Here is a 16,923-nt window from a genome sequence, read left to right on the forward strand (position 1 = left end):
AAGAGGAGTTTGGGCCTTAGTACACTACACTGCATAGGTGGCTTTAATATCATTAATAAACATCACTGTACAAATAATAAGAAGTGATTGACTCACCTTAATGCTCAAGCTTAAAATAATTAACACATTAACTGAAGCACATTTTTATAAGGTTACTGTATTCTATTGATAAATAATATTCTATCTTATAGTTTCACATGTGGGGTTTGGAGTTTTAATGTCCTATTTCATCTCAAGACCAACTCGGTTTTCTCTAATTTGCTTTAAATTCCAAACTTAAAAATCAAATAACATTCTAGATGTCCAGAGGGTGGGTTATACTAAGCCCTGCACTATTCCCTATCATGGTTGTTATTCTGCCTCTTCCCCAGGATCAGAAATTCAGTTATTTGTACAACACTGTAGTTTAAATGGATTATCTTACATGTTTCATGACCACATAAAACCACAAAAATAGATATCTAGGAATCTATTTGTTGATATTCATCAACAAATTCTTTGGAAGGCAATATATTTACATGGCAGTTTAACTTTTCTTTTAGAATTATCACATATATCTGAAAATGTCCAACACTTAAAAGTACAGCTCAATGAGTGATAATAAAGCAAACACATAATCACCACTCAAGTGAAAAATCAGATTATAACCAGCCTTCCAGAAAGTACCCCAATCACTACCTGCTCCCACTTCTCCTAGGACAACCTCACACCCTGACTTCTAACACTATAGTTTAGTTTTATTTCCATGAAGGGAATCATACAGAAAGAATTCATTTATGTCTGACTTCATCAATGCTGTTGCAAGTACTCTGAGTTCACTCACTTTCATTACTGTAGAATACCATTTTATGACTATCCTATAATTTTTTTTTCATTCTTTTGTTGATGAATATTGTTTTCCAGTTTAGGTCTAGTACTAACAATACTGTTATGAATATTCTTATGTATGTCTCTTGTGGAGTGGAAACACTTATTATGGAGATGTCAAGTCTTCTTAATTATTTTATAATTTTTTTCAAGTGATGTAAAAGTACTTCCAGGAGAGTCTCAGCAGACTTCTCCCCACCCTCCAAATTCTTCCATCTAATTGCCCACTCAATATCTCCACTTAAAAGTGTAACAGTCATCTCAAAATTAACAGCCCCTAACTTGAGGTTGAAACTACACCATTCATTTATTTGTTTGTTCATCCATTCAATATTTACAAAGTATCTGGCAAGTGGCATCTGTTTCCTATCTCCAGTTGTAGAAGTCCAAACATTTCTGCCCACTGCATCCTGGTACTGGAGTTACCATGGAAAACAACATAGTCAAGGAATGGTGGAAGAACACTGGGCTCACATGGAGAAGATACAGCAAGGTAAGCATCAGTAGTGATGTCAGTTCCCCAGTAGCCAGGAGGTCCCTCTCAGCAGCCATGCAGGGCACTTGGCCTGCATTACCCATCATGTGTTATAGGAGAAGGACCTGCCCCCCTCAGGGGATAGATAGAGCAGTGTGGTTGGCCAGTGCTATATGGTGGTCATGAAGAACAAAGGAATATAAGATGGTCATGCAGAACAAAGGACTCTATCTCTTGACAAGAAAGCATTCCAGGCTAAAGGCCCATTCTTACACAGCCCAGAGAGGTTGAAAAGACTGCATGCACAACTGCCTTTCCCAATACAAGGCACCCACCTACCACACATGCAAGGCTGTAATAAGTATTTGACTCCCGCAGTTTTCCACATCTCAGAACATAATTCTATCCTCCCATTTCCCTAGGCCAAAACTGTGGAATCATTCCTGAATCCTCTCCTTTTCTCATACCCATATGCAATTCATCAGAAAATCCTTTATGTCAATATTCAAAATATTCAGAATCTAACCACTTCTCACAGGTCTGGTCTGAGTTATCATCATCTCTAGTTAAATTATTATAATAACCTCCCAACTGGATTCCCATTTCTGTTCTGGCTTCCCCTCTCCAACATATTTTATTTTCAATGCAGTAGCCAGAGTAATCCTTTTAAAACCTAAGTCAGATCATATCATTTCCAGCTCACAGCCCTGCAGCAGTGTTTTATCTCATTCAGAGACTCATGCAAAGTGTTCCAAAATCCAGCACTCCACTGCCTCTCTGCTTCAGTCATACTGCCCTCCTTGCTGCTTCTTAAACTCACTAGGGACATTCATGGTGATAAACCTCAGGGTTTTTACCATTGTTCTTCTATCTGAAATTCTCTTCTATATACACATGACTTGCTCTGTGTTCTTCAGGTATTTTTTTAAGCATCTTATTTTCAGGTAACACCTTTCCTGACCATCCTACTGAAAACTTCCACCAACTTCCCCAGTTACCCAAATCAGATCACTCCTATTGCCTTCTCCAGCTTTGCTTTTCTTCATAGATACTTTTCTCCATCTTACCACTTTTGTTAATATAAAGTCTGTCTGGGCAGACAGACTTATATCTTTTATAAAGGGTAATTGATAAACAGGATTATAAACAATACTCAATCCCAAAAAGGCAGAATAAGAACACAAAGAGAACAAAGAACAGATGGGACAAATACAAAACAGAAAGCAAGATTACAGACTCATATCCAACTCCATTGATGATCACCTTAAAGGTAGATGACTTAAAGTGCATTTCTTGTAGGCAGCATATTAATGTAGTTAGTTGTAGCTTACCTTTCCATCCTAGTGCCAGAGAGGATAAAAAGATAAGACACAACCATCTGACTTCCATCCAAGATGGAAGCGTAGATGGAAATAGTGTGCCTCCTTGCACAACCAAAATTAAGGAAAACAAAGATTTAGAAACAAAAACATAACCAGAACAGACAGAAAATTGAACTGTATGGGAGTTCGACAACCATTCAACCAGACCAGTAAGAGGGGCGGAGTCGGTGGCCAGCAAAGAGGGATCATGGCAGGCAAAAGTGGTGGCTGCCAGACCCGGGAGCACAGGCAACGTGGGGCTGACCACGGTCACACATTCGCATGCAGATAAACTAGGCAAAAACGAGCAGTGAGACAGACCGCACAACCCAGGGCTCCAGCACTGAGAAATAAAGCACCAATTGAAAAGGTGCTGGGAGAGACTCCCAGCCTCACAGGAGATTTCATTAGAGAGACCCACAGGGTCCTAGAATGTACACAAGCCCACCCACCTGGGAACCAGCACCAGAAGGACCCAATTTGCTTGTGGATTTTCAGGAACATCTATAAAGGACACATGGACACAGCCAAAGGGGGGTAGGATTAAGAGCGGAAAGTGGGGATGGCTGGGGTGGAGTAGGGGAGTGGTGGGGGGAAAATGGAGACAACTGCATGTGAACAAAAAGAAAAAAGAAAAAGAAAAATGAACAAATAAGGGGAGATTTCATTAATAGAAAGATTAAGTGGTGAAGTACAGTGTGACCATTAAAAATTAATGACAAAAAAATAAGAATACAAGACTTCCGCCAAGATGGAGGTGTAGGTGGGAACATTTTACCTTCTCGCACAATCAAGTTTAAAAACAACCAAGTTTTAGCAACAAAAATGCAGCCAAACCACAGAAAATCGAACTATATGGAAGTCTGACAACAACAAGCCCTTCAGCCAAACCAGTGAGAGGGGCAGAGCCAACAGCAGAGCAGGGTCGGGCAGGAAAGACCCACCTGACCGACCTGGGCACACGACCCAGGTGCGCCGGCAGCCGTGGAAGGATCCCAGGTGTGGAGTAGCAATGGGCGGACCCACTGAGGGCTGACCGCGGTCACACATTTGCACACAGATAAGCCTGTGAAGGAGCAAGCAGTGAGATGGACCATGCAGGCCCCAGTAGCGAGAAGTGGCAGAGGGGACCGCTATTGCCCCTCTCTGACCCCGCCCCCACATACAGCATCACAAACCAACAACCTGGGTAGCCCTGCCCTGGTGAACACCTAAGGCTCCATTCCTCATACATAACAGGCACAAACAGATAAAAACATGGCTCAAGAACAACTCAGAGGCCCAGAGCTGATAAACCTAAATGACGAAGGAACAGCCAAACTTTCAGATGCACAGTTCAAAACACTGGTTATCAGGATGCTCACAGAACTGGTTGATTTTAGTCACAAATTAGAGGAACATATGAAGGCTAAACTAATTGAAATGAAGGGAAATGCACAGGAAACCAATAGTAATGGAAAGGAAACTGGGACTCAAATCAAAGGAGTGGGCCAGAAGGAAGAAAAAAAGGACCAAACAGAAAAGGATGAAGAAACAAGAATTCAAAAAAATGAGGAGAGGCTTAGGAACCTCCAGGACATCTTTAAACATTCCAACATTTGAATTATAGGGGTACAAGAAGGGGAAGAGGAACAGCAACCAGTGGAAAACTTATTTGAACAAACAATAAAGGAGAACTTCCCCAATCTGGCAAAGGAAATAGACTTCCAAGAAATCCAGGAAGCTCCGAGAGTCCCAAAGAAGTTGGACCCAAGAAGGAACACACCAAGGCACATCATCATTACATTACCCAAGATTAAAATGAAGAAGAGAATTCTAGAAGCAGCAAGAGATAAGGGGACAGTCACCAACAAAGGAGTTCCCATCAGACTGTCAGCTGATTTCTCAAAAGAGTCATTACAGGCAAGAAGAGGCTGGAAAGAAGTATTCCAAGTCATGAACAGACAAGGACCTACATCCAAGATTGCTCTATCCAGCAAAGCTTTCATTTAGACTGGAAGGGCAGATAAAGTGCTTCTCAGATGAGATCAAATTCAAGGAGTTCCTCATCACCAAGCCCTTATTATATGAAATGTTAAAGGGACTTATTTAAGAAAAAAGGATAAAAAAGATGAACAGTGAAAGGACAGCAAACTCACAGTTATTAACAACCACACCTAAAACAAAAGCAAACTAAGAGGACAGCTAGATCAGGAGCAAACCATAGAAATGAAGATCACATGGAGGGTTAGCAACAGGGGAGTGGGAGAAGGAGAAGGGGGGAGAAGGTACAGAGAATAAGTAGCATAGATGGTAGGTATAAAATAGATGGGGGGCAAGAATAGTAGGGGAAATATAGAATCTAAAGAACTTGAGACACATGGTCATAAACTAAAGGGGGGAGTGGTGGAGGAGGGGGTGCAGGGTAGAAGGGAATGAAGGGGGCGAATAGAACAACTGTAATGGCATAATCAATAAAATATATATATATATTTTTTTAAGATTTTATTTATTTATCTTTAGAGGGGAAGGGAAGGAGAGAGAGGAAGAGAAACATCAATGTATGGTTGCCTTTTTTTATGCGTCTCCTGCTGGGAATTGGCCTGCAGGGAACCGGCCTGCAACCCAGGTATGTGCCCTGACTGGGAATCGAACCACAATTTTCTGGTTCACAGGTCTGTGCTCAATCCATTGAGCTACAACAGCCAGGGCAATAAAATATATTTTAAAAAAATAAGAATACAATAACTGAACTGAAGAATACATTAGATGGAATAAACAGCAGATTAGATGAGGCAGAGAATCAAATCAGTGATTTGGAAGACAAGGTAGAGAAAACACCCAATCAGAACAACAAAAAGAAAAATTATAAAAAATAAGGATAGTTTGAGGGGTCTGTGGGACAATATCAAGAGAAACAATATTTGTATCCTGGCTGGGTGGCTCATTTGGTTGGAACATCATCCTGTATGCCAAAGGGTTTCTGGTTTGATTCCCAGTCAGGGTACGTACCTAGGCTGTGGGTTCAATTACTGGTTAGGAGGCATATGGGAAGCAACAGACTGATGTTATTCTCTCATGTCAATGTTTCATCCTCTCTTTCTCTGCCTTGCTCTCTCTCTAATATCAATAAACATATTCTTGGGTGAGGACTTTTTAAAAAAGTAATAACATTTGCATTATAAGGGTGCCAGCAGGGAAAGAGAGAGAGCAAGGGATTAAAAACCTATTTGAAAATATAACGATGAAAACTTCCTTAACCTGGTATAGGAAATAGACACACAAATTCAGGAAGGACAGAGAGCCCAAACAAGATGAACCCAAAAAAGCCCACATCAACACATCATAATTAAAATGCCTACAGTTAAAGACAAAGACAGAATCTTAAAAGCAGCAAGAGAAAAGCAGTTAGTTTCCTCCAGAGGAGCTCCAATAAGACTGTCAGCTGATTTCTCAGAAGAAATTTTGCAGGCTGAAAGGAATTGGCACAAAATATTCAAAATGATGAAAAGCAAGAATCCCACCAACCAGGATTACTCTACCCAACAAAGCTATCATATATAATTAAAGGACAGATAAGGAGCTTCCCAGGTAAGAAAAAGGTAAAGGAGTTCATCACCACCAAATCAGTATTACAAGAAATCTTTTTTTTAATTGTTCTTCAAGTACAATTAAAAAAAAGTTTTCTTCATTTCTCCCCACCACTCCTCCCACCAAACCCTCAATTCTACTCACCTTTGGCTTTGTCTGTGTGTCCTTTCAACATGTTTTTTGATGATCCTTTCCCTTTTCCCTTCCTAAATCCCTCTTTCCCCTTCCCTCTGGTTACGGTCAGTTTGTTCTTTATTTCAGTGTCTCTGGTTATATTTTGCTTGCTTGTTTGTTTTGTTGATTAAGTTCCACCTATAGGTGAGATCATATGGTATTTGTCTTTCACCACCTGGCTTATTTCACTTAGCATAATGCTCTCCAGATCCATCCATACTATCACAAAGGAAAAAGGACTTCTTTCAGAAGAAAGAAGTTAAAAATATAATACTACATGTCTATCAAAAATTACTTTAAATGTAAATGGGTTAATACTCCAGAAGACATAGGCTAGCTAAAAGAAAACAAGACCCTTACAAATGCTGCCTGCAAGAGACTCACTGCAGGTTGAAAGAAACACACAGACTGAAAGTAAAGGGATGAAAAAGATATTTCACACAAATGGAAATTTTAATAAGCTGAGTAGCAATACTTATATAAGATAAAATAAACTTTAAAACAAAGTCTATTATAACAACAAAAAAAGGACATTTCATATACAACAGCCAAGATTTGGAAGCAACCTAAGTGCCCATCAATAGACAACTGGATAAAGAAGTAGTACACTATATACTGGAATATGACGTGGCTGTAAAAAGAATGAAATCTTACCACTTGCAACAGCATAAATTGGCCTAGAGGGTTTTATGCTCAGTGAAATAAGTCAGACAGAGAAAGACATAAAGCATATGATTTCACTTCTATGTGAAATCTAAACAACAAAATACATGGACAAACAGAAACAAACTCATAGATACAGAGAACATTCTGGTGGTTGCCACAATAAAGGGCATTGGGGGTATAAGTGAAAAACAGGAAGGGACTAAGAAGTACAAGTTGGCAGTTACAAAACAGTCACAGGGACTTCAAGTACAGCGTAGGGAATATAGTTAATAATACTGTAATAACTATGTATGGTGTCAGGTGAGTAATAGAATTATCAGGGAGGTCACTTCTCAAGTTACATAAAGATCTAACTACCATACTGTACACTGGGAAATAATATAATATTGAATGCCAACTGTAATAGAAAACATAAATATTTTTCTTTTTTTAAATCTAAAATAATAACTTTGTGGGGTTTAATGAATCTTAAATTATCCTTTAAAAATACTGCTATTTTTATATTTTACCCTGTGTGTTAACCTCAGAATTCCTCACCCACATAACTGAACTGCTACTCCTCATGTGACATATGAACACTGCTACAGTGTCAGGTGGGAACTACACTTACTGGGAGCATCACTTTGTAATTTATATGAATGTCTAACCACTTTGCTGTATACCTGAAACTAATATAATATTAAATGTCAACTACATTTAATTTTTAAATTTAATAATAAGTAAATAATTATCAGCAAATGATTGAACTATTAAATTTCATATTCTGATAGTTTATAATGAATGAAAAATAATGGTGATAGTCAATACCTCAAAATTTCTTTTTCATAATGTTATTGTTTAAAATGTGTTCTTAATAAATATTTTGACTATCAAAAAATAATTAATATTATTTCTAAGACAAACAACATAATGGGTAAAAATATAAGCTTTGGACACAGGAAAACAGAATCTGAATTCTTTTTTCTCACTTATTATTTCTGTGTTCCTGGGTAAGCCACTGAACCTCTCAGTGTTTTAGCTCACTTAACTATAAAATGAATATAATAATATTTGCTTAATAAAGCTCAGAGCAGAAATAAATATGAATCTAAAAGAACAAAACAAAATATCAATCACCAAGAGGTGGTTCTTTGAAAAGACAAACGAGTTTGACAAACTTTTAACCAGACTCATCAAGAGAAAAAGAGAAGACCCAAATCAAATCAGAAATGAAAGAGGAGATTAACAACTGAAACCAAAGAAATACAAAGGATTTTAAGAAAATACTCTGAACAACTGTATGCCAACAAATTGGACAACCTAGGAGAAATGGATAAATTCCTATAAACATACAATCTACAAAAACTGAGTCAAAAAGAAGCAGAAAACCTAAATAGACTGATAACAACAAATGATATTGAGGCAGTAATCAAAAAACTCCCAGCAAAAAGTCCTGTACAGAGTGGCTTCACAGGCAAATCTTACCAAACATTCAAAGAAGAATGATCACTTCCCCTTCTCAAACTATTCCATAAAATTCAAGAGGAGGGAAGACTTTAAAGCTCTTTTTATGAGGCCAGCATTTTCCTAATTCTAAAACCAGATAAAGAAACTACGAAGAAAGAATATTATAGACCAATATCTCTGATGAACATAGATGCTAAAATCCTCAACAAAATATTAGCAAACCAGATCCAACAATACACTAAAAAGCTTAAACACCATGACCAAGTGGGATTTATTCCAGGGAGACAAGGTTGGTACAATATGCTCAAATCAGTAAATGTGATACACCACACAAAATAAAAGATAAAAATCACATGATCATATCAATAGAAGCAGAAAAATAATTTGATAAAATTAGCACCCATTTATGATAAAGCTCTCAGAAAAGTTGGAATAGAGAAATTGTACCTTAACATAATAAAGGCCATATATGAAAAACCTACAGCAAACATCATGCTCAATGGGCAAAACCTAAAAGCATTTCCCTTAAAATCAGGAACAAGATGAGGATGTCCGCTTTTACTACTCTTATTCAACACAGTACTGAAGTCCTAGCCAGCAATGATCAGGCAAGAAATACAACACATCCAAATTGGAAAGGAAGAAGTAAACTATCATTATGTGCAGATGACATGATACTGTATTGTACACAGAAAACCCTAAAGGCCACCAAAAAACTACTAGAATAAATGAATTCAGAAAAGTAGCAGGATACAAAATTAATGTCCAGAAATAGGTGGCATTTTTATACACCAATAATGAACTCTCAGAAAGAGAAACTAAAAAACAATCCCACTTACTATTGCAACAGAAAAAATAAGGTACTTAGGAATAAACTTAACTAAGGAAGTAAAGATATGTACTCAGGAAACCACAGGACTCTGAAGAAAGAAATAGAGGAAGATATGAACAAATGGAAGCATATACTGTGTTCATGGATTGGAAGAATTAACATCATTAAAACTTCCACAGTATCTAAAACAATTTGTAGATTCCATGTAATTCCTATTAAAATACAATGTCATATTTCACAGATCTAGAACCAATATTCCAAACATTTACATAGAACCAAAAAAGACCCTGAACAGCCTCAGCAATCTTGAGAAAGAAGAACAAAGTTGGAGAGATCACAATACCTGCTATCAAGCTATACTACAAGGCCACTGTAATCAAAACAGTCTGGTACTGGCACAAGAATAGGCATATAAATCAATGGAGCAGAAAAGAGAGCCCAGAAATCATCCCATGCCTACAAAATCAATTAATATTTCACAGAGGATGCAAGACCATACCATGGAGTAAAGACAATCTCTTCAATAAATGGTGTTGGGAGAATTGAACAGGTATGTGCAACAAAATGAAACTAGACACCAACTTACACCATACACAAGTATAAACTCAAAATGGATAAAAGACTTAAATGTAAGTAGCAAAACATACAAATTTTAGAAGAAAACACAGGCAGCAAAATCTCAGACCTCTCTCAAAGCAATATTTTTGCTGATATATCTCCTAGTACAAGGGAAACACAGGAAACAATAAATAAATGGTACTACATCAAACCGGAAAGCCTGTGCACAGAAAAAGAAACCATCAACAAAATGAAAAGGAAACCCACTATATGGGAGGACACATTCACCAACGATACATCTGATAAGGGATTAATCTTCAAAATATATAAAGATTTTATACAACTCAATATCAGGAAGACAAACAATCCCATTAAAAACAAGGTACAGGACATGAATAGACACTTTTCCAAAGAAGACATACAGACGGCCAATACACATATGAAAAAATGCTATAGTACCTTTACACAATGGAATACTATGCTGCTGTAAAAATATGACTCTTATCCTTTGTGACAGCATGGATGGACCTGGAGATTATTATGCTAAACAAAATAAGCCAGTCAGAGAAAGACAAATACCATATGATCTCACTAGTGTGATGAATCTAATGAACAAAATAAAACCAGAAGCATGGATACATGGAATAGACTGATAAATGTCAGATGGGAGGGAGATGGGGGGACTAGATAAAAGGTGAATGGATTAGCTAAAGAACATATATGCATAGCCCATGGACACAGACAACAGTGTGGGAAAGGCCAGGGGAGGGGGAGTGGATGTGGGCAAAGGGGGCAAAAATGGGGGACATCCATAATAGTATGAACAATAAATTTTTAAAAAATATATAAATAATTCTTAGTAAATATTGGACTATTAACTTTTTTATTCTGATAGCTTTTAATACATGGAAAATTATGGTGATAGTCAATATCTCAAAAAATTTTCATAATGTTATTTTTAAATTTTATTTATGTTTTTATTGGTTCCAGAAAAAGGCAGAGAGGGAGGAGGAGAGGAAGGGAGGGAGGGAGGGAAAGATAGACATCGATGTGAGAGAAACATTGACTGGTTGCCTCCCCTATGTGCCCCAACTAGAGACCAAACTGGCTACCTAGGTATGTGCCCTGACCAGGAATTGAACCCACAACCTTTTGGAGTACAGGATGACACTCCAACCAACTGAGCCACATCAGCCAGGCTCATAATGCTACTTTTAAAGTGTGTTCTCAATAAATATTTTGACAAAATATCAAAAAAAGAGTCATACTAACACTCCTAAGACAACACAATGATTAAGAACACAATCTTTGGAAATAGGAAAAACAGGGTCTGAATTCTTTCTTCTTATTTTTTCCGTGTTCTTGCGTAAACCACTAATCTTCTCTGTGTTTTACTTCACTTACTATAAAATGGGTATAAAGATATTTGCTTCATAGGGCCAGTGTTAGAAATATGCCGAAGTAAATACTTAATAAATAGTAGCTATCATGTCATAATTATTGCATTACCATCAGAAAAGTTCAGAGAAGTTACCTTTCAGTCAATCATTTACTGAGCACCTTATCATATGCTAGGAAATATATAAGCACTAGGAATACAAAGAACAAAAGGATAGTTAAGAGGACCCAAAATATTATGTTGAATTCACACTTAAAAGTTAATTTCAAATACAAACTTGATATTCTACTTCTTAATTTCTAAGTTGGCCAATTATTTTAAGTTCCTCTTATAAAAATTAAAGGATGACTTTTTTCCCTTTGAAAGGAAAACGTAAGTTGTCAGGTTCAACCAATTAGGGAATGCCTAAGAAATCCCTGGCATCTGGAAAACGTGGTGAAACTGAAGTTTGAAAAAAACCCGCAATTAATATCACCTTTCAAAATTATTCTCAAATTAGTAGGATGAATTATATTCAGACCTAAAATACATAAAATGAACCAATCTGTTGCGGTGGTAATCTTTTTTTAGAAGGGCTAGGCTAACAGATGTAAAGAGTCAAAATCAAGTTCAAGTTTGTATTTCATTTGCTCATTCCATTTAAATGACAGATGGCTTAAATACAAATCTTATCAATAAAATGTTTGCATGTTCATTATGAAGCTGATTGCCTTATCTCATTCATTTTAGTAATTTTATTAATCTTACTACATATCTGCCCATTTCATTCTAGGACTTCTAAACTTTTGCCTCTCAAAGTGTGGTCCCAGGACCAACAGCATCAGCATCCCCTGGAAGCTTGTTAGTACTACAGAATTTTATTCCCCATACCAATCCTACTGAGTCAGAATTTGCATATAAAACAATTTCCCATGTGATTTCTATACACATTGAAGTCTGAGTAGCATAGTTCTAAGCTGTTGATTTTTTTATAGTGTTGCAAAAAGTTTATTTGCTTCCACGTTGTGGTTAATTTATCTCCAGATAGTAATTTTTAATAAGAATTATTCAATTCAGTCACATAAATCAAATCAATATACATATATGTTAGATATTCTACATAGAATATTTATGTCTGACACTTCACTTATCTCTCAAATCAGACTTCAAGTCTTAGAATTTTTGTTGTACTATTAATTTTTTCTCAAGTCAACATCTTTGCCTTAGCATACAACCATTATGATGAAAGTCTGTAATTAGGCAACTAAAATACTAGGAGATCAGATTTTCCACATAATTTCAGGAAAAAAATGAAAAAAAACTCAAAATAGGTCTAACCAAAGTTGAACTTGCTAGTTCCCTAAAGGAAAAAAAGACCAGAATGACTCTGTCCTCCAAAAATATATATTTTTATGCATCGCCTAACGTATTTTTTACTGAGGGTGGCACATTTTTTTAAATAAGAAGTTCACATGGGACCTACTGCAATACTTTAGTTGGCTCACCTTTTATTATTACTATTGCACCATAGTCACAGTGTACATAAAATAGAACAATTCTGATTTCCTACTCCTCCTCCTTTTATTTTTAAATGACAGAACCTAAGCTGAAACTGATCACAGCAGTTAAAATAGTTCTGCACAGAGTCAAAGGAAGGTACAAATGTTCACTTTTCTAAAGCACTGCAAAAGCCAACCTCATCTCTTTTTGTTGTAGCTGTGGCTTTTTGCCAAATATTTGAAAACCGTTGAAAATTGCTGTTCTGTATAAGCAATTATGAAGAGCTTTACATAAAGTAGGAGAAAATGTAATAACAACTCCTTCGAATGGTCAAATGCCCATGGCCTCTGGGTTGCAGGACAAGAATCTAAGAGTTACTGGCTACATTTGAGCCAATGCACCAACCCTTAGGAGAATAGGTTTAGTAGAGGGTTTTAAGAGAAGGTTATCAAGGAATCACACTTAAAGCTTAAAAATCAATATGTCTAGGACCATAAAAAGGGTGTTAAATACCTAGACGTTACTCTTGTGGAATGCTGTATCCTGAGAAATTATATAAGATGTAAAGACAAAATGAAGTGAATAAAAAGTTAAATTTAAGGATAACTGATCTATAACAGGATCTTTTTAAAAAGATTTTACTTATTTATTTTTAGAGAGGGGGGAGGGACAAAAAAGGGAAGGTAGGGAGAGGGGGAAAGAAACATCAATGTCTCAAAAATTAAATATGTTCTCAAACATCCCCAGTTTTTTAAAAAAAATAAGACCCTATTATAGCCCTGGTTTGTGTGGCTCAGTGGACTGAGTGCCAGCCTGTGAACCAAAGGGTTGCCAGTTTGATTCCCAGTCAGGGTATATGCCTGGGTTGTGAGCCAGGTCCCCAGTAGGGGGCACTCAAGAGGCAAGCACACATTGATGTTTCTTTCCCCCTCTCCCTACCTTCCCTTTTTTGTCCCTCCCCCTCTCTCTAAAAATAAATAAATAAAATCTTTTTAAAAAGATCCTATTATAGGTCAGTTATCCTTAAATTTAACTTTTTATTCACTTCATTTTGTCTTTACATCTTATATAATTTCTCAAGATACAGCATTCCACAAGAGTAACGTCTAGGTATTTAACACCCTTTTTATGGTCCTAGACATATTGATTTTTAAGCTTTAAGTAGTGCCTCCAGCTCTAATATTCTGGAATTTGGTGAACAATTCATTAAGCCTTCTCTCCTCACATTCACACCAAGGTCTCTCAGAACTGCACATTGGCTCCACTGCCTCACCTAACAGTCACTCTTCAGCCCACCCTTATCCGGCTTCCACTCTGTTCACTCTATTAAATCTCTCTTGGTAAAGACCATAAGGACCTTTATGTTGCAAAATCCAATAAACAAGCCATAGCTATCATTTTCCCTTACTTTGCAGCATCACTCAACAATGTTAATTGTTCTCTCCCTCTTGAAATAACTTTCTATAGCTTTGATGGACCTGCACTCTCCTAGGTGCCTCCCAACTCTATCCTTCATCATTCTTTAGGGACTCTTCCCCCCCCCCCCCACCTAACCTACAAATGTGTCCTTGGGGCTTGGTCTTGGAATCTTAGACAATCTCATGCTGATGACACACTTTCATGTCAACAATACATTTACGTCTCCAGACCAGACTTCCTACTGAGTCTAGACCAGTACACCCAACTACCTATTCAATATCTCCACCTGGATGCTTCATAAACACATTTAAACTCCATACATGCAAAACTGAAGTCTTAGGTTATTCCCTGATTGTTTGCCCTCCAATGTTTCTCATCCTGAAACATCTACTTAGTTGCTCCTGCTAAAAACTCAGAAATCCTTTACTCTTACCACTAGAAGCCAATCCATCTCCAAGTCCCATCCTCTGAGTCTCCAAAAGACAGCTTTAATATACTCAGTTTCCCACCTCTACGGCTATCCTCCCCTCTCACCTCCTCCTTCCAGTCTGCCATTATTGCCCCTTACGTACCACACTGCAATAGCATTCTAAGTGATCTTCCTGAATTTACTCATATTCCCGTCCAATTTAGTCTCCACACTGCAGCCAGAATGATCTTTCGAAGATGAAAAATGCTCCTACTTAAAACCCTTCAGTGGCTTCCTATTGGTTTTAGGATAATGTTCATAAGGCACCTGCCTACCTCTCCAGACAACCTCATCTCATGCTCTCATTTCCCAAGTTCTTCATAAGCACCAGCTCTGCTCTTTTTCTCTGCACATTCACTACATGTGCTGAGGTTTCTCCAGGTTCAGGGTCTTGCACATGTTGTGTCCTCTTCGTGGAATAATTGTTTTACTTTTCTACCCATTGCTGCCCAAATTATACCACTGTAAACTCGCACATGCATAATCCAAAGCCGCAGGGTCCACATGCAATAGTTGAACTAGACCAAAAGAAACTGAATGCCTAGCAACAGATAATGTTGTTATCTTTTAATGTTAAAAGATAACACCAGGGCAAAAGATAATAACAGCAAACCCTTATATATATAACTTTATATGAGGCACTGTTTTAGGTGATTCGTATATTAACATACTTAATACTCCTCAATACTCCCAACAATCTGATGAAGTAGGTACTACTTAGAGTACCTAAGTAGGCACTATCTTAGAGATAAGATTATAATCTCTAAGATAAAGTAATTAAGGTACAGAGATGATAAATAATTTCAATAAGGTCACAGATATTCAGTGGCAAAGCTAGGATTCAAACTGAGTCCTGTGTGAGTGCTTGGCTGCTGGTAACGTGACTATAGACTATTCAACCCTCCCTTCCACACGGGAGATGTGGAACTGGTTTACATAACCATAGTTAATGGACAAGTACTAATTCTCCACTTGACTAAAAACATAAATGAGCGTAGAGATCATTTATAATTTGTCCACTGATGAAACCCCAACCTCTTAAATAATATCTAACACAGAACTGATGCCCCCAAATATCCATTGAATATATGAATGTTATTTGAGAACGTGATGGGTTCCAAACTTGTCTCACAATACTATCTATTTTGTTTGTTAGCTATCTGCTAACCATTCCTGCCGTCCCTAGGCGTCCCCTCCTCCTGTCCGCGTGCCGTTCGGGGACCAGCCACCCGTAGGGCACCAGGCCGCAGTCTTCCCTCCCTCCCCGCCGAGGCGAGGGCCTCGCGGCATTTCCTGCCCTCGGGCCTCACCTTCCATGTAGGGGAAGAGGCCATCCCAGAGTCCAGCCCAGGCCCAGGCGACTCTCCGGCACCCAAGAGTACGAAACGGCCGTACCGCTGCAGTGGCCACTGTGCTGCGTCTTCACCGGGAAGCCCGAGGCACGCCGGCTTCTTTCCCGCCTCCGCCATGTCCGGCCTCCTGGCACCAACAGCGGGCAGGGGCCTGCCAATCACGCAGCTGATCAATCAGGAAGCGCGGTGACTCAAGACACGCCCTTCCCTCGAGTGCAAGCCAATGGGCAGGCCCCAAGGACTCCTGCTGGGGGCTCTTTGGCTGTAGGTGTCGCTATGGCGTTTGGGCGCCTAGTCTTCGCTCACGAGGTGGATGTGATGGCTTCCAACGTGAAGTGGGGCTGTGCCCATCAGTGATAGTTGGTCCGGCCTCTGGAGCGTTCAGGCTTCACCTTCCCTCAGCAGTCCGTCACCATCCTGCGCTCCGATGGAGACATTCCCGAAAACTGGCCAGTTTCCTGTAACTTGCACGCGAGGTGGCGTTCCCAGGCTGCCAGGGCAAGGGTGTTGGTCTCCTTCCTCAAGGCAGGCTGTCAGACAACAACGTCCCTGCCCACCTCTAACTCACCACAACACAGCCCAGTTAGGGTCATTTCCTCATCACCTTGCAGCCCCCAACATATACTGCCTTCAGACCAACAAGTTCTCTCTGAAAGAACTTTTGGATGGGGTGCTGCCGTCAATAAAACCGTGCCTCAAACAGCAGGTACCACTAAATGACAGGTCTAGGAGATTTGTAGTTGACGAAGCACTTCTACATCTGTTATTTCATTTGTCCTCCCAATAACCTGGTGATGAATTAAAGAAGTAAAACGGAGATTGTCCCCCCATCCCTTGAATGGATGGAGGTAAAATA

The 16,923-nt window shown here is 38.5% G+C and overlaps 1 protein-coding gene across 2 annotated transcripts in view; it reads right to left on the reverse strand.

Annotated features, from left to right (window-relative positions):
* REC114 (REC114 meiotic recombination protein) overlaps positions 1-16,184 on the reverse strand; it is an 83,306-nt gene extending 67,122 nt beyond the window's left edge. For both annotated transcript variants that reach the window (XM_037134517.2, XM_053656812.1), the window contains exon 1: positions 16,026-16,184. In XM_037134517.2, the coding sequence (XP_036990412.2) occupies positions 16,026-16,184 (159 nt within the window). The remainder of the gene's footprint in view (positions 1-16,025) is intronic.
* Between the last annotated feature and the right edge of the window lie 739 nt (positions 16,185-16,923).

The sequence above is a fragment of the Artibeus jamaicensis genome, unplaced genomic scaffold, assembly GCF_021234435.1.
Source record: "Artibeus jamaicensis isolate MK-2021 breed Jamaican fruit bat unplaced genomic scaffold, CSHL_Jam_final scaffold_286, whole genome shotgun sequence".
NCBI classification, from domain to species: Eukaryota; Metazoa; Chordata; class Mammalia; order Chiroptera; family Phyllostomidae; genus Artibeus; species Artibeus jamaicensis.